Genomic DNA, 16,141 nt, shown 5'->3' with positions numbered 1-16,141 from the left:
TCGGCCAAAGAGAGACCCACTGTACTGCAACTGCGCTTCAACGCCGACGCGTTCGGCGGCTTCGGCGCAGTTAGAGCACGTCTCTATTTCGCGCCTAGCGTGCCAGCCGCGCCAGTCCGGTCAGACGGTTCGGCTCCGCAGCGAGGCGCGCGTTGTGACCTCATGTACCTCCACGGAGCACCGCTACGGCGAAATCACAAGCTCGCGGCCAGTAAAGCTTTAGCTGTAAAATCGACGTTTGTAATTTACTCAAGCAAAAACGGTACTTTAGAAGGAGAATACTTTATGCTGCCTGTATAGTTCATGTAGAGTTTCAGTGAAGGCTAGTCGAGTAACCAGAGCTTTTTGCACAGGCAAGATGCAAAAATGTAGTATAAACCGGTTACGAACCATAACTAAAGCTACCTTTATTATACTAGTCCCTATAATTCTGTGCGTACGACGTCACCTCATTACCACATGAGTGAAGACGACTCTTGAGATGTGTAAGTTGGCCTCGCTATTATTTCACTTTTAGCCCGAAGCTTTTTCTTGTTTTCCAGGAGCCGTACTCCAATAGACAAACAAATAAGAATGCCTAATTTCAGCTTTAGGTGATGTTAGGAGGTGCACTCAAAAACCCTTCGATTGGCTTGACAAATGTGTGCACCCCTTCCTTATTAAAATATATAGTGTATAGCCTTTTTGTCAAGTTCAAGCCTTTTTTCCAGGAAGTTGAACTGTTTCAAAAGGCAGCGACAGTGGGATGAACCCAGAGTTGCCATCACAGGCACAAGCTTCCTGCCGTTTACTAATATAAAATAAATTCACAGGTAATGTATCCAGGGAATCCAGTACACACAAATAATTACAGCTAGCGATATCTCACTGACACTTAGATAATCACCTGCCTTCCTTTTTAGTTCACACTGTGGGCTACAATAAATATAGTATAATCAGAGACCAGAGCCATGTTGTTACCAGGGGCTGCATCACACTTTTTCTACTCTTGAAATGAGATTTCCGGGAAGGCAAATTCACAATTCAGAAATGAAAATTCGCAGGTAATAAATTGGAAAAACAGGAAAAAGGGAAAAAGTGCAGGTCAGGGATAAAGAAACGATTTAACAAATAAAGTAAACGAAACTATGCAGAACTGAACACATAGGAATGGAGCGAAGGATTTGTTAGATTACAATTAATTTTCTTATTTTTAACTCTTTTCCATTCCGTACACGTCTTTTTCTTTTTCTTTATACGACACTCTCAGTAGTCCGGCATTCGGAATGCCAACAGTTTCACCCTGCAGCTGGGATCAATCTTCTGGATTTTTCTAATTTCTAAGTGATTTTTGTAGTGCAAGCTACATTACCCCCAGTCCCGCTATTTCGCTGGGGCTCTCGGTCAGCAGTTCTGCGCATGCGCGCGGAGCCGAAAAGTCAGAGCCGCGCAGCTGGTGCACCGCGCCGACCGCGGAGCAGACGCCGCTCGCTTCCGACCAACGAGTTTCACGTTTACTGCGAAGTGCGATGAGCCGAGTGACATCAAAGCTGCGTAGCTGCCGGCGCGGCGTGTCCACCGCGGAGCAGACGCAGCTCGACTCCGCCGAAGCAGTTTCGCGGTGTACTGCGCATGCGCACGTTACAAAGTAGTCTCGCGTGCGCACGGACGAGGGTTCGCGGCGTCGTATAAAGCGGGTTTGGGGATGATACGGTGCCGTAACCACTGTCATGGAAAACAAGAACAGCGGGGCTGGCGCTGCGCGGCGTAGATGACGGGAGAAATTCGAGTCGTCGTATCCCGAGGCTGTGGCCTTGCAGTTAGCCGTCGACACAAGGAAGAACGATCGGCGCATGGCCAAGAGAGATGTGAAGACGCCGGAGCAGAAAGAAGAGCGCATCGCCAGTTGTAAAGCGTGCCGCCTTCACCACATAGCTCGTCTATAATGTCTAACACATAGCCATGGCCACATGGAAAGCAACTAGACGTGACCACAGTATACCGTTCCTCTCGCTAAGCACAACCTGGCACGGCTGAGCTAAGCCACTGCCAATTTTTTTAAATTTTTTCCATAGAAGCCAGTGCGCTTCCAATTATGTGAGCATATGCGAGCGATTAAGTATCTGTCATTTGGGATGTGTATTGTTTTTTCTTGCATATATTTTCTGATCGTGGTTCTCATTAATAAGCAGTTAGAAGCCTGCACTTTTGGCATTGTTTTCATGCATCTTCCTGTATTCCTGCCTTTCTTGCACTTTACATTTTTAGACATTAACTAAGCTCATGGTAACGGTATACTAAGCTTTTTAGTTGGAAAATTTATAACGTTTTCTTCTCTGTGCAGGTCAATTACATGGTGCATACTGCCCCCACCTCTATGGAGAAGACTGCCAGGGCCATTGCTGTAATATGGTATAGCATGTAGTAAAATAAGTTTGATGGTATATTTCTCGCTTCAATTGTTTGATGAATGCTTTGTGTGCATTATGCAGTAGTACCTCTACTTCTAGCCAGACAACAGCTTACACCATATGGCTCAACTTAAGTACAGCATTAAGGGGCAGGTTTACGTTACAGAAGCCTAATAGTGCTCTTGAGTGGACAGTATGTATATATATATATATATATATATATATATATATATATATATATATATATATATATATATATATATATATATATATATACTTAGTTGCTAGAGGTAAAATGCAAAGTTGAGAAACGCTTCTTTTAGACAGAGATTTATTTTGAGTCGACGTTTCGGACAGAATCTTGAGAAACGTCAGGCTCTGTCCGAAACGTCGACTCAAAATAAATCTTCCTTTAAATGAAGCGTTTCTCAAATTTTCATATATATATATATATATATATATATATATATATATATATATATATATATATATATATATATATATATATATATATATATATATATATCACCGGATCGTGCATAGATACCCTTTGCAATAGGGCTATACCTTGTACCCCTAGAAAGGAAAGGTAACATTATCCACCATGTGACTGAGGGTATATGTTAGCACCACAGGGATGCAAAATTTGCTCTGTTTCTGCCGGTGGAAGTTTACTCCTTGACAAAGAAACTTTGCACTTCTAGACGTAGGATAAACTTATCTGCTGAAGGTGCAAACTTGGACCTTTCATGCTCGGATACGTTTATGCTGTCTTCAGACTAACACTTACCCCTCATAGAAAGGCGTAATGTTATACCTAAATGGCTTAAAGTTAGTCTTCTTATTGCAGTACAAGTTTAGGCTATTAGAAGCGTAACATTACACTGTGTGCAAAAGCGTAAATACTTAGTCACGAAGAAACAGCTGTGCCTTACACCAAAAAAGGTGTCAGCTCAGCGACATGTGACTTACCCCTTAAAAAGACTAAGATCACATCGCATTTTTACAGTGTATATCCCTATTTGGTGCAAGCCAATACGTGACCTATTGCTCCATTGCCGTGTTCCTGCTGCAATGCACCAAGGCAAGCAGCACATATCTCTACTGCCACGTAGCTCAAAGCGTGATTGAGGTGTCACTTGACCACGGGAGCCAATTAGGCGCATGTCCTTTTGTTTCGTGACACCCTGTGAGACATTTTTTTAGCAAAGGAAAGGAAATTTAGTGTAACTGTCCGGCATCTTCGTGGAGACCTAATTTGCGCCTTAAGAAAAGGATTGAAACAAAGTGGGAGTTAAAGAAGAAAGATAGAAAAGGGTACCGTAGTGGACATCGGAATAATAATGACTAAAAGGGGGTCTTTAACCTGCACTGACGTAGAGTCACTGAAAAACCACACCGTGCAGCATATGTTTCTAATGACATTCTAAGGATACTCAAATTTCTTCCAAATACTGCTTTTGCATTTCAGCGTAGGCCCCGCCACGGTGGCTCAGTGGTTAGGGTGCTCCGACTACTGATCCGGAGTTCCTGGGTTCGAACCCGACCGCGGCGGCTGCGTTTTTATGGAGGAAAAACACCAAGGCGCCCGTGTGCTGTGCGATGTCAGTGCACGTTAAAGATCCCCAGGTGGTCGAAATTATTCCGGAGCCCTCCACTACGGCACCTCTCTCTTCCTTTCTTCTTTCACTCCCTCGTTTATCACTTCCCTTACGGCGCGGTTCAGGTGTCCAACGATATATGAGACAGACACTTCGCCATTTCCTTGCCCCCAAAAGCCAATTATTATTATTTTCAGCGTACCCAACCCTGCGGAAAAGCTGGCGCAACTGTGATCCATGTTGCCAGATGCGTGCAATGGCGCCAGGAAAGCAAATGTGGGCCTTCCTACAGGAAAGTAATAATTTATTTTTTAGGGGACCGTAAAGGAAAATGGCGCGTATCTGTCTCATATATCGTTGGACACCTGAACCGCGCCGTAAGGGAAGGAATAAAGGAGGGAGTGAAAGAAGATAAGAAGAAAGGGGTGCCGTAGTGGAGGGCTCCGGAATAATTTCGACCACCTGGGGATCTTTAACGTGCCCTGACATCGCACAGCACACGGGCGCCTAAGCGTTTATCCTCCATACAAACGCATCCGCCGCGGTTGGGTTCGAGCACGGGAACCTACAGGAGAGTAGGAAATGAAATTGCCAGTGGCTTAGCTCGGCTATGCCAGGATATACATAGCGAGAAATACGTTTTCTCTGGCTGACCTTGTTATGATCACTATATGTTTAGCAATAAGGCACATCGGACTCCATCTCCGCTGCTATGCGCCGTCTATTACACTCGGCAGTCTGGCATCACGATTTGTCCAGCCGTTCCTCGATCTGTTCGGTCGTCTCCGCTGCTCTCTTCGCCCTCTTACGCTCATTCTCTCTTTGTTGAGTAGCCAAGTGCCAGGCGACAACCTCAGCACCGGGAGAGTTAATCATCTCTTTTATATACTTCCGTTTAGCAGCCGCTGGAATCTACATCTCTGCAACCGTGTCAAACCTTGTGCTACAGCCCCCTTTACATCTCCACCTTTTATACGCAATGCTGAGCATGCGACACGCAGTTCGGGTGATAGAACGGCGTGCGGCGGGGCGGCGACGGAGCGCACGCCACACGTGCTGCTCCTCTCTTGCTGCCATGGTAACGGCGCATGCACAAATCTCGCCTCTCCAAGCCACCGCGAAATGCTCGACTGGTAGCCAATTGTAGCCCTCGCTCAAAATCTGCCCAGTTAAAGTAGAGCGTTGGTGGGATCCTGCAGTACGCCACGATCGAGGTGCGCTGCATCTCTTGGCGTGTCGCAGGTTTTCGCATTCGAAAGCCGTCGTCGTGAGAACATCGCGGATTTCAGCTTCAATTCGCAACGCCAGGGTATCCACCGCGTCAAACAGCGCCCGCCTCAGCGCTCCCCTTCAAATCGCGAGCATTCACTGGTTTTTACGGCGGGTTGTGTCTGAACGCTTCTTCTTGTTCCTTGGAAAAGACGCCGTGAAAACACAGGGATTTATTGGAGCGATAGCTACATTACCCGCCGTCTCGCCGTTTCGCTGTTACTTTAGGCCGCTAGTTCTGCGCACGGGCGAGGAGCCGAGTGAAGTCAGAGCCGCACAGCTGGTGCGCCGAGCGCCGACCGCGGAGCAGACGTCGCTCGCCTCCGGCCTAGGAGAGCCGAGTAACGTCTGAGTTGCACAGCTGCCAACGCGGGACGTCGACCACGAGGCAGACGCCGCTCACCTCCGGCCAAAGAAACTGCGAATGCGCAAGGAGCCGAGTGACGCCAGAGCACGCAGCTTGCGCACCGTGCCGCTGCAATCTACTGCGCTTCAGCGGAAAGGGGAGGAGTGGTCGCGGTGTAGAATATATAATGAGGGGTGGTGGTGATGTGCCGGAGGAAACCACACTTCCGTAGCTGCCAGCGAGATCGAGGCCGACGCTGCGTGGCGTAAAAGACGGGATAAACTCGAGTCGTCGGATCCCGACGTTGTAGCCTTTCATTTAGCCGTCCAGGCAAGGAATAACGAGCATCTCAAGGCCAAGACAAATGCGGAGACGCCGAAGCAGACAGAAGAGCGCATCGCCAAGCGCAGACACAAGGACGCGGAGCCAAAATAGCGGCGTGCCCTGCCCCTACTGGGAGACCGGAGCCAGGCGATGATGGATACGACCAAAGAAGAGGAACTCAAGAGGAAGATGTTAAGGATCGTCGTATAACTAACCACGCCATTAGACCAGGGGGGAACCGCACCCCTCACTGCGTATATTCTCGCATAGCTGAACTAAGCCACTGCCAATTTTTTGCATCACGCGAAATTCGTGCAGGATCGCGTTTATGCGCCCGTGATACCGCTCTGTTCCGAACCTTTCTGAGCTATGTACTCGGTGTTTCAGCTGGATAGTTGCCAGCTGCACAAACTGAAAACGCACTCTGAAAAGGTGTGGCGCACGGATATAGGTTCTCTTGTTGACCAGGTCAGCATGTCTTTGAAATCCTCTTGATATGCTAATTCAGAAATATTAATTTGCCATATCTTAATTGTTATCTTAGGAAGAAATTTTCAATGCAAAACTTGTAGGGCAAGATGAGAAATACCCATTTCAGTTGTCTTCTTTAATGTGACTTTAGCCTCACAGTGTTGCTGCTGTAAGGAGTGCGGGCTCTTCTTTCTGCTAGAAACATTGTGCAGCTACCCAGGTGTGAACATATTGGGCTAATATAAATTTTCTGCGCTATGCCTCAAAACTGCGACTGCGTGGTCCTGCTCGGTCTGCAGCGTCAGGTTTTTAACAAAACAAAGTGCCCGTGATGGCCTATGCATTCATTTCGGCTTTGTCCACCCTGTTCCATTATTCGGGGCACATCTGATGGTACTGACATAGATAAGTGGGAGCACATACTCACGTGACAGTTTTGTAGCGAGAAACGCCTTGTAATATCATTAATCGGCTGCTGCACGGGAATATTTATTGTCATTCGGTTCTAATGACATTCGCCATCGAATGAGTTTGGAGAACTCTTTCGCATTCGATGTCGAACCGAATGTGTACTCTGGACACCATATGCACGGCAGAAACAAGCGACGCAAAAAAATAGCATGCGCACTGTGAGTTTATTTATTTAGTTCTGCTAAAAAAGGTTAATTTCGGTCCGAACCTCTTGACACTAGAAGCCGTCGTGGATAACTGTTACTTTCGGTCTCAGTGGGAGCCAACCGCAATGGCCGAGCGTGAAGCATGGCTTTTCCCGCGACGATCGACCATTTTAGCTTGCATGTTTCTTCCTGGTTGGCGTTCCATGGTCTTTTATCTCGGAAGTACTTAAATATGTAACTGAGCACTTCAGCTTTTGGAAGTTAATTCTACGCTCCGCGCGCCGCCGTGTCAGCCATTTTGTTTGTTTACATTTATCAGATTTGTGGTTGATTTTGTACTGCTTTGGCTTTTAATTGCCAGAAATAAATTTTTACGGTTATAATTTTGCACAGAAATGTTCTCACTCGCTTTTAAAACATTACACAACAATTTCAAACATCTTTTATCTGCGCTGATGTGTTTGAATTGTACTATTTTTTTTTCACTGATCGTCACTTCCATGATTTTTTAATGACATTATTTTTTACCGTGTAGCACTGAAAGAGACCAAATGACATTCAAAGCATTGAATGACATCTCATTGGAATGACATTAAATTTGCTAGTGTGACAAGGGCATAACTGCCTTCTGGAGCACATCAGCTGGAATTTAGCCTTAACTTGCGTGCAGCAAATTGGATGCATGATGAGATAAATATGGCCTTGTTTTATTTCTCGACGAATTTGCAGCTCCTGTGCCTAGCAAGAAACGTTTGGTCTGTCTCTTTGTTGTATTTTGTTTGTCAGCCAGGGTCAGTAGTTCTATGGGGGCTTTCTCTCTGGCAGTTGTAATGCATTGATTCCTGCCGGCACTTGCAGTTATAACAAAACAGACATTGAATTCTGGCCCATGTGGGTGTCGCTGTAAACAGTCCTTTCTAAATGGTGCATTGCGAGATTACAGGCACAGGCCTGCTCTGCTTTATGGCTTCTTTTAGCACGTGCTTCTTATGGCACTGCAAGTATATATTTGGGACTAACAGCTGCCACCTCTGCCATTGTGCAATAGCAGTTGAAATGCCTCGATCTGAAGCAGTGTAAAAATTCGCGGAAGCTCATAGACTGAGAAATAATTTACAGAACAAGGCCGCAGTTCCTAGCTGTGCTAGCAGTCACACACAGAGCAGCTCCATTTGACCTAGGTGTTTGTCATTGCTTGGTGACATCTATGGCATTTTCATTAGGCTTGCAAGGAATATGCTTGAATTAGTAGTGTCTTGTAGGATAATATTGGTGGAAGTTTTAGGAACATAGTAGAGAGTGTGTTGCTGTCTACTGTTAGGCTCATATTGTTCTTATTTATGCCTTGGTGCATAAATAATATTGGCATTAGGAACCTTGCTCTTACTTAAATCGTTAATTGCTTCAGTTTCAGCTACCCTGCTCAGAATTCTGCGCCTTGTACTCGAGGTCCGACAGCAGCAGCGTGATTTAATGCAGCGTGTGCAAAGAATTGAAGAAAACATGCAGCTGCGGTCAGACCGACAGACAGACACAGGAAGTGCTCGGCCGAGCTCGCCATTGCTGCCGCCTTCCACCCTCGCACTGCCCGCCTACACAGTCGAGGAGCTGGAGTCAGCCGAGGCTGCAATAGAAGATGAAAGTGTGGCTGCTGGCAGGTAATTTAATGTTCTTTGATAATTTGTGTCTGGGAAAAATGAATGCGTACTAAAAAATTCTGTGCATATGCAAATCAGAAGTTTGTGAAGAAATTTGACCACCAATTAAGAGAGGGAGCTTACCATATGTTGTGTGAATTACATGCTATACATATCTACAATTCCTACTGATATGCTTGAGTGCACTCTCACAGCCTGTTTTGTTAATTTAAATGCATTGTTCATGAATGTTACTTTTATACGTAACGGGTGTTTTATGGAACAATTTAAAAAATCCTAAAAACGGGCAGTTCAAAATATAAAAAATACTCGCTGAAAAACACACACAGATGCAGCACACACAATGTACTGTAGAACTTCCGTAATTATAGACTAACTGAAATGCACTTATTAACTTTTCAATTAAAGGACTAGACACCAAATATTGCTTGCGTGATTTCTTCTTTCAAATGATTCGTTAGGCACTTGTATACATGTAGCACCCTCTGGTATTCGTGTACGACCAACAAATAATTTATAATTGATTTTTTTTTTTGACGCTGTTTCGGTTTCATCGTCCGAACAACTGTGACGTCAGGTTGATGTTTGGTCACATGATCCAGTAGAAAAACTAATGTAATCACTGACAGGTCTCTTTTGTCATTCCAGGTCTTGCAAGAGGCTGGTCTGAATGTCGTAGTGAATTAAAGCTACATATCATCGATTATATTACTGTTTTTTATTGAATCATGTGACCAAAACATCTTGATATCACAGTCGTTTGGTCCATGAAACGGAAACAGCATGAGAAAAGAGATTCAGTTATGAAATATTATCTGTTGTACGCAAATACCACATGGTAATCCATGTTTTCTAATGACTAACGCATCGTTTAACAGAAGGAAATGTGCAATAAAATTAGTTGTCTCTAGTCCTTAAACGCAGTTCGGTGGTTTGTTTCAATGGGAGTTGAAGGCTGTGAACGATGTTACATCTTTTCTAAAGTAAAAAAAGCAAACATTTTCTGAAGCGTTTTGCACCATAAGAAATTCCGGCATTTTTTTCCGCACGATACTGAAAATTAGCACAACAGGCACACATGAAGTTCAGAGACGAAGGTGATGTTCGCTGACGACGTGTTGCCGTTTCTATGGCACCAGATTTGAAGTGTCTGCTCTACTGTGGTGTGTCAAGCACTTTATTTCGCTGCAGCGCTTTAAAAAAAATTGCTGTGGTTCAACTACCGCTGAACCTAGTTAGAGGGGATACCTGTGGTGTATCGGGTGAGTAGACGCACCTTGGCCTTTAACATTGAGTCTGTTCTACACACTGGACAGGCTATGCGCCCACCTTTACAGGTGGCGGTTAAATGAATGGTTGATCGCTAGAGGTTGGTCACTCCGTGAACGCTGCGTTGGTCACTCAGTGAACACTGCTGCTTACTGCTGCAGTGGCGCGTGTCTGCCGCAAAGTTGTCAGCACTAACGCTTGCAGCCCACATCTCTCTCCCCACTGACACTTACCTCAATGTGCGGTTGAGGCGTCCACTGCCCCAGGGAGCCAGTTACGTGCCCTCTTTTCCTCAAAATCATCGGAGTGTAGAGCACTGTCCACGCTAACGCCAAAGAACACAAAAAGCTGACCATCTATAGCTTCAGCACTGCCTGCTACAACGATACATCTGCCACTATGGCCGGCTTAAAGGGCGACTTAGCTTTCCACCATCCAAGGGAGCCAATAATGTGCCTTTCTTTTGCTTTCAAAGAAAAGTGAACATAGGTTTTCAAACTTGGTTTTGACGAAATGGCGCGGTAACTGTCTCACATATATCAGTAGACACCCGCGCCGAAAGGGGTTTCACGTCTGGCTCACTTGAAGGTCAACACCGCAAGCACCGCGAAATTGTTCAGAGATAGCGTGGTGAAGTTTTCGCTTCAAAATAATGATCACGCACTTGGCAATGACTACAACCTTTTGTTTACACCAAGATGGGATGCAAAACGTTATACATGAGGTGGCACAATACCGCTTGCAGTTTGAACTGAGCACCTTAGCCGCTGCAACACGTCATCTTCCTGCACGCTTAACGTGCTGAGTTTTTGTTTTCCATGAAGAAATGCTAGAATTTCTCATGTTGAGGGGCTTTTAGAAATCAGTTTTTGTTTTCAATTGCTCACATCCCATCGTCTTATACATGGCTTTGAACTCCCCTTTGGCACTAACCATCAAACTGTTTTAATTAAAAAGTTAGTTTTTCAACTAGCACTAACGAGGAGATGGATGCAGTAAATTATGTCCATCTCTGCTGAGGTTCTTCCTTCCGAAATAGTTTTTTCCATTTCAACCTTGAGCTTCTTTACAAATTTACGAAAGTGTTTGATGAAACACCTGTAAATTCTTTATGTAATGAGATGTACAGTCGGAAGCAAAAGTGGTACACAAAGCCCAGCCAGTGGCAGAGCTCGCAAAAACTGCATCACTTGTCAAAACAGCTGATAAGGCTTTCTCTTTATCTGCTCTTTGGCTCCTTTCAATTTGTTGCGCTCAATAGCAGTGCTGAACATGTGGCGTTCACAAAATCTCTTGTGGCAAGTGGCAGTTGCCAAGTCATGTTTCAGCCACACAGCGAAAAAAAATGCCACTGCGGGACGCATCAGAGCGTTTAGGTGAGAAGAAGCACTAAACTTCAAACCAAGCTAATTGGTGCCGGCTCTGTGGCAAGCATTGTACCTGTCACATCTTGTAGTAGCTTGGTGGCTGACGTTGCAGTCACAGGCTTTCCGGGCAGTCTCGCCCAGATGGTCTCACTTGATGTCTTTGAGATGCTGTTTTCCCGAGCTCTGCTGGTGGCCGGGCGTTGCATACCACTTTTGCTGTTGACAAATTTTATTTCTCAAGTTATTTCTCAATGAGTTATTTCTATGATGACATTATTTTACATCGATCAACACCAGAAAAATCTATATGCTTTTCTTGTTGCCAGTGGCTGGCTTCTTCATACGTATCTCATAACAAGACCCTCATTTTCGTTACATTTGTTTCTTTATATTGTTGTGCTGTTTTAATTTAGTTTAACATGGACTGTGGTACACTGGAGTAGCATTTGTCTTCAATGCATTCAATGTTAAAGATCTTGTAAGGTCTGTTTTACGTGAAGTAGCTTTCAGTTAATATACTGTAGCATGAACTTTGAAGACGTGTGTGGGCACAGCTGGAAATTCGTCATTTCTCGGCACATCTTTAATGTGTGCTAGGTTTTCCAGATAATGGGGCAGTTTTCACCCACCTCTTTCCTGTCTTTTGCTCACATTATACAAATTTCATTACTTGAGCGGCTGCCAAAAACAAGCAATGTCATTTAAATAAAGGTGGTTGCTTACCATGCAGCTTCACTCAGGTGCTTGGCAATGCAAATAAGGGTCCTTTTTATAACATTATACCGTGCTCAATTTCAGGGTAATGGGCCCCACCGTGGTGGCTCAGTGGTTAAAGTGCTCAACTGCTGAACCCAAACAGGTTCAAGCCCTATCGATGTGGCCAGTTTTCTATGGGGGCGAAAACCAAGGCGCCCTTTTTCTATGCGATGTCAATGATGCACGTTAAAGACCCGAGGTGTTTGAAATTTTTGAAGCCCTCCACTACGATCTCTCATCATTGCCTCAGTCTCTTTGGAACGTTAGCACTACAAACCAAACCAATTCTAGGGTAATGGCTGTGCAGACAAAACACATCCAGCACATATGAGTGCTAAAACCATTAAGTTGAAGTTTCTCAGATACGAAGCATAAATATGGATAGGAGTGACCACGTTTCCTCAAAAGCTAAATTTTCTCTGCTGTTAGTAAACTGAAAAAAAATGTCCGTGTTGGCAGTGGTGCTTTCTGTTGGTAGCGAACTGCGCAAGCTATTGTATTCATACAGAAATGATGCGTTAAGATTGTAGGTACTCGTATGGGCTGCTGACATGTAGTCACACAATTGTCTCAGTTCTTCCATTCTGCAAAAAAATTATAATTACTGTTTTATGCCTAACAGTTGTGCAACTATGATTTCTTCATTTCAGCGAAAGCAGCTGGTCCGCCTGGGGGGGCAAGGGCCTCAAGGAGGTGGCAGCAAACGTCATGACTGCCATCATGGGGGTGGCCGTACAAAGACTGTACAGCCGCCACGGCCACAAAGAGAAGAATTGGTTTATTTCCCATAAACTGTGCAAGGTGGCAACAGGTATATTGTTATTGATTGTAGTTGCTGTTAATTAAACTTTTAAAGATGAGTGAAAGAGCATGTAACAAGTTCTGGTGCACTTTGTTTTCCTTTCTTTACTTTTCCCCTTTATCATGTTTTTCTTCTTTTTCATACCAGGTGAATATTTTGTTTCTGTAATTGTTTATGGGGGTAGTCCTCTGCAGCTTTTGTGAAGAATGAATCAGCAGATGCCCTTCAAAGCAAGCTCTCAAACCTGTCGTATCCATCTCTTGCCATAGATGGCAGTCTCATGCCTTGCTTCTGCTAACCGTTTGTGTTCCCATGTGTTAGTAGTTCCAAAGCGGTAGACCATGATGCCACAGTAGCTTGATACAGTTGCTTAGAATAGCTTTCTTGTGGCTTGTTTGTTTCAAGATGTATTTGGTTGCTGTGTATATAGTCCTTGCATTATGGGACTCACTTTGTGAAATCGTATGTAATTATGTGGCCTTTTTCGTTTTCTCTCTTAGTGAAATAGTGTGTGAAATATTATTGATTTCTGTGAGCCAGCATACTTTTTCTGCTGACCTCAAATGTACACTTATCTTGTGCAGACGCGATCTGTGAGAAGACGGGGGTGGATGTTGCGGAAGCGCAGGGTTTCATCATAAAGTGGTTGCCGGGTTCGGTGGACCGTAGTGGTGGCAGAAAAAGGCGCTTCGCTGAAGCATTTCTGCCTGACACCGCTGCCAGCCTGGCAACTGCTGTGAATCCCTGTGCTTCAGCCCCCAGCACAGTGTCCCACGCGGCCCCCAGCACAGTATCCCACGCGGCCCCACCTCCCAAGATTCCTCCTCCCACGTGGCCCCCACCTCCCAGGATCCCTCCTCATGCGTGGCCTTCACTCCCTCCCAAGGTCCCTCCTCGTGCGCCGCACTCATTGGCACGCGTCTGATGTCAAGTTTTTTTTAAACAAGCTTCCCCAACCACCACCTGAGCCCGCCCTCAAGGTGTTGTGCCTGAACCAGGCACTGCACAACTATTGTGATAGAATAAATTGTTTCTTTCATTCTTTCGTTGCCTCGTTTTGTTCATGTGTATAGCAAGGATGCTTGCAGCTTTGCAATGCTAAAGCCCGTAGTTCCCTGTTGCAAATATTGACCGGAATGTGAATACTCAGTCGCTCATATGCCAATGGCATTAACTTCGGCCAGTGTTAGCAGATTGGCTGAACTGTGGCCCAATTGTGGCATCAGCGTCAGGCTGGTGTTGGTTGAGAGGCAGTGAACGAGGGTACAATCGCGGCATGGATGTCCGCCCAGTGTTGGCAGACAGGCTGAACAGTGGTCCGATCGCAGCATGAATGTCGAGCCAGTGTTACCAGATAGGCTGAACAGAGGTACAATTGTGGCGTGATCATCGGCCCAGTGTCAGCAGATAGGCTAAACAGTGGTCCAAGTGTGGCGTGAAAGTCCGCCCAGTGTTAGCAGATATGCTGAACAGTGGTTCAATCGTGGCATGAATGTCGGGCCAGTGTGGGTACGTAGATAGGTCCAATCTTGGCCAGACCGTCGGGCCGAGGTTGGAAAAAGTCTCTTTTTGCCCGAATACCAACGTAGCTCCTAGTTTAGTGCCGATTTTAACCACTGTTATGCCAGCGTCGGTCCATTGTTGGTGTGCTGCTTGGGATGTGCACATTTGAAATAGAAATTATTGCCACCATCCTTCAGGTGTTCACTTGATAGGACACAGCATTTCGATGTCACTATTTTCATCGATTATGACACTTTGTAAGAAATTCTGCTCATCCCTATAGTAAAATAACTACTAGTATTTAGCCGTGGAAAAGTAACAGGTGGTCTTTTTAATGTCTGAATATACTATTTAGGCAGGAAATGTATGTGTTCAACGAAATAAAAATGGTGTTTCAAAGGGTTAAGAGTTAATGATGATGAGAGCAAGATAGGATAGTCCATGACAACGTTGAGCAGTCCGGTCGCGGTCGGACCATGGCTATCTTGACTAAAGAAGATAATGTTGACCAGGCACCCGGGCGAGATGATTCTTATTTCTGTTGCGCTGTAATCCACAACGTACCCGGGACGACGAAAGGGGGACATGTAGTAGCAGTGGAAGCGATAAAAACCTGTGCAAAAGCCAGAATTATTTTCAGCATAGTTGCAGCGTTGCTGTCACTTTGCCCACTCTTGCAGCACAGAACTTTATATGCTATGTACCGTATTTACATTCGGAACGTTGACTTCTTTTATTTAAATGAGCCCAGAAATTCGACGGATTCGCTCTATATAGTACATGGTTGCTGTTCTAATATATGCGGGATTTCAGGCAACTATATGATGCCAAAAACAAGCCAGCCAGCATCAAGTTGTGTGCTGGGGTTCAGTAGTGCATCTCGTCTCGTCACAGTACTCCTGGACAGCGCATTGTCCGAGACCAGCGGCGTGTCTCAGACCAACACAGTGTTGGAGCCAAGTGGTGCGTTCCAGGCCAATGGAGTGTCTGAGCACTGTGAAGTACTTGAGCTCAGAACTCAAACTATTGACAACGATGGACTCGCACAGTTCGAAGAATCGGTGCTAGATGCCCAATGCTCGCAGGAATCAGTTGCTGGTACATCTCCTGCTACACATCAAGATTTTCCAGGGCAAACGGCATAAAAGAAAGACCGACCGGGTCGATGAGGCAATAGCAGCTCACATGGGCAAGCTTACCGAGGCCCTCATCACACGCGAAAATCTTAGCTATTTTGAACATTTCGGAATAGCATGAGGCAAAATAATAGAAATAGTACCGGAGGCCGCTCGACCGGGGCTGCAGATAAAGCTGCTCCAAGCATTCCAGGAATACACTGCTAAATAAAGCTTTGTTGCAGATTCTTTTCATAACATGAGTAATTTTTGTTGAATCATTTCCATGGCTATGTGCCTGATACACAGAATACTCTTATAGCCGATATACTGTTTAACTAGGCTTGACCGTACTATCATAAAGTAGTTCCGAAATAGCAAAATCAGCTGCACAGGTTAAAGCAGCCTTAAGGTTAATGCAGTAAAAACTGTGCACATTTTTTCATATATTTAAAAGCACCGTATCTTTAGTAGCATGAATGATGCTACTGGCATGTCTCTCGTCTCAGGGCTGACTCCCTAGAAATGCCTTGTTGTGGCACTGCCAGAGGACTTCGCCAGGTGCGTGCCTGAAATAAGTAGAAAACAAGTCTCTGGCTGCGGCGGCGCCAGCATGGTTGTTTCTTGAGTGGGCGGGAGCAAGAAGGAAATCC

At 45.2% G+C, this 16,141-nt stretch overlaps 1 protein-coding gene across 1 annotated transcript; it reads left to right on the top strand.

Moving 5' to 3' along the window:
* The first annotated feature begins 1,832 nt into the window (after window positions 1-1,832).
* On the top strand, window positions 1,833-13,795 carry LOC144126641 (uncharacterized). The gene is made up of 4 exons (XM_077660445.1): window positions 1,833-1,887; window positions 8,427-8,676; window positions 12,719-12,879; window positions 13,455-13,795. Exons 1-4 carry the CDS (start codon window positions 1,833-1,835, stop codon window positions 13,793-13,795), a joined length of 807 nt encoding a protein of 268 aa, XP_077516571.1.
* The last annotated feature ends 2,346 nt before the right edge of the window (window positions 13,796-16,141 follow it).

This window comes from Amblyomma americanum, chromosome 1 (assembly GCF_052857255.1).
Source record: "Amblyomma americanum isolate KBUSLIRL-KWMA chromosome 1, ASM5285725v1, whole genome shotgun sequence".
In the NCBI taxonomy this organism is placed as follows: Eukaryota; Metazoa; Arthropoda; class Arachnida; order Ixodida; family Ixodidae; genus Amblyomma; species Amblyomma americanum.
The sequence above is the reverse complement of the archived record's forward strand: the minus strand, read 5'-3'. Positions and strand labels throughout refer to the sequence as shown.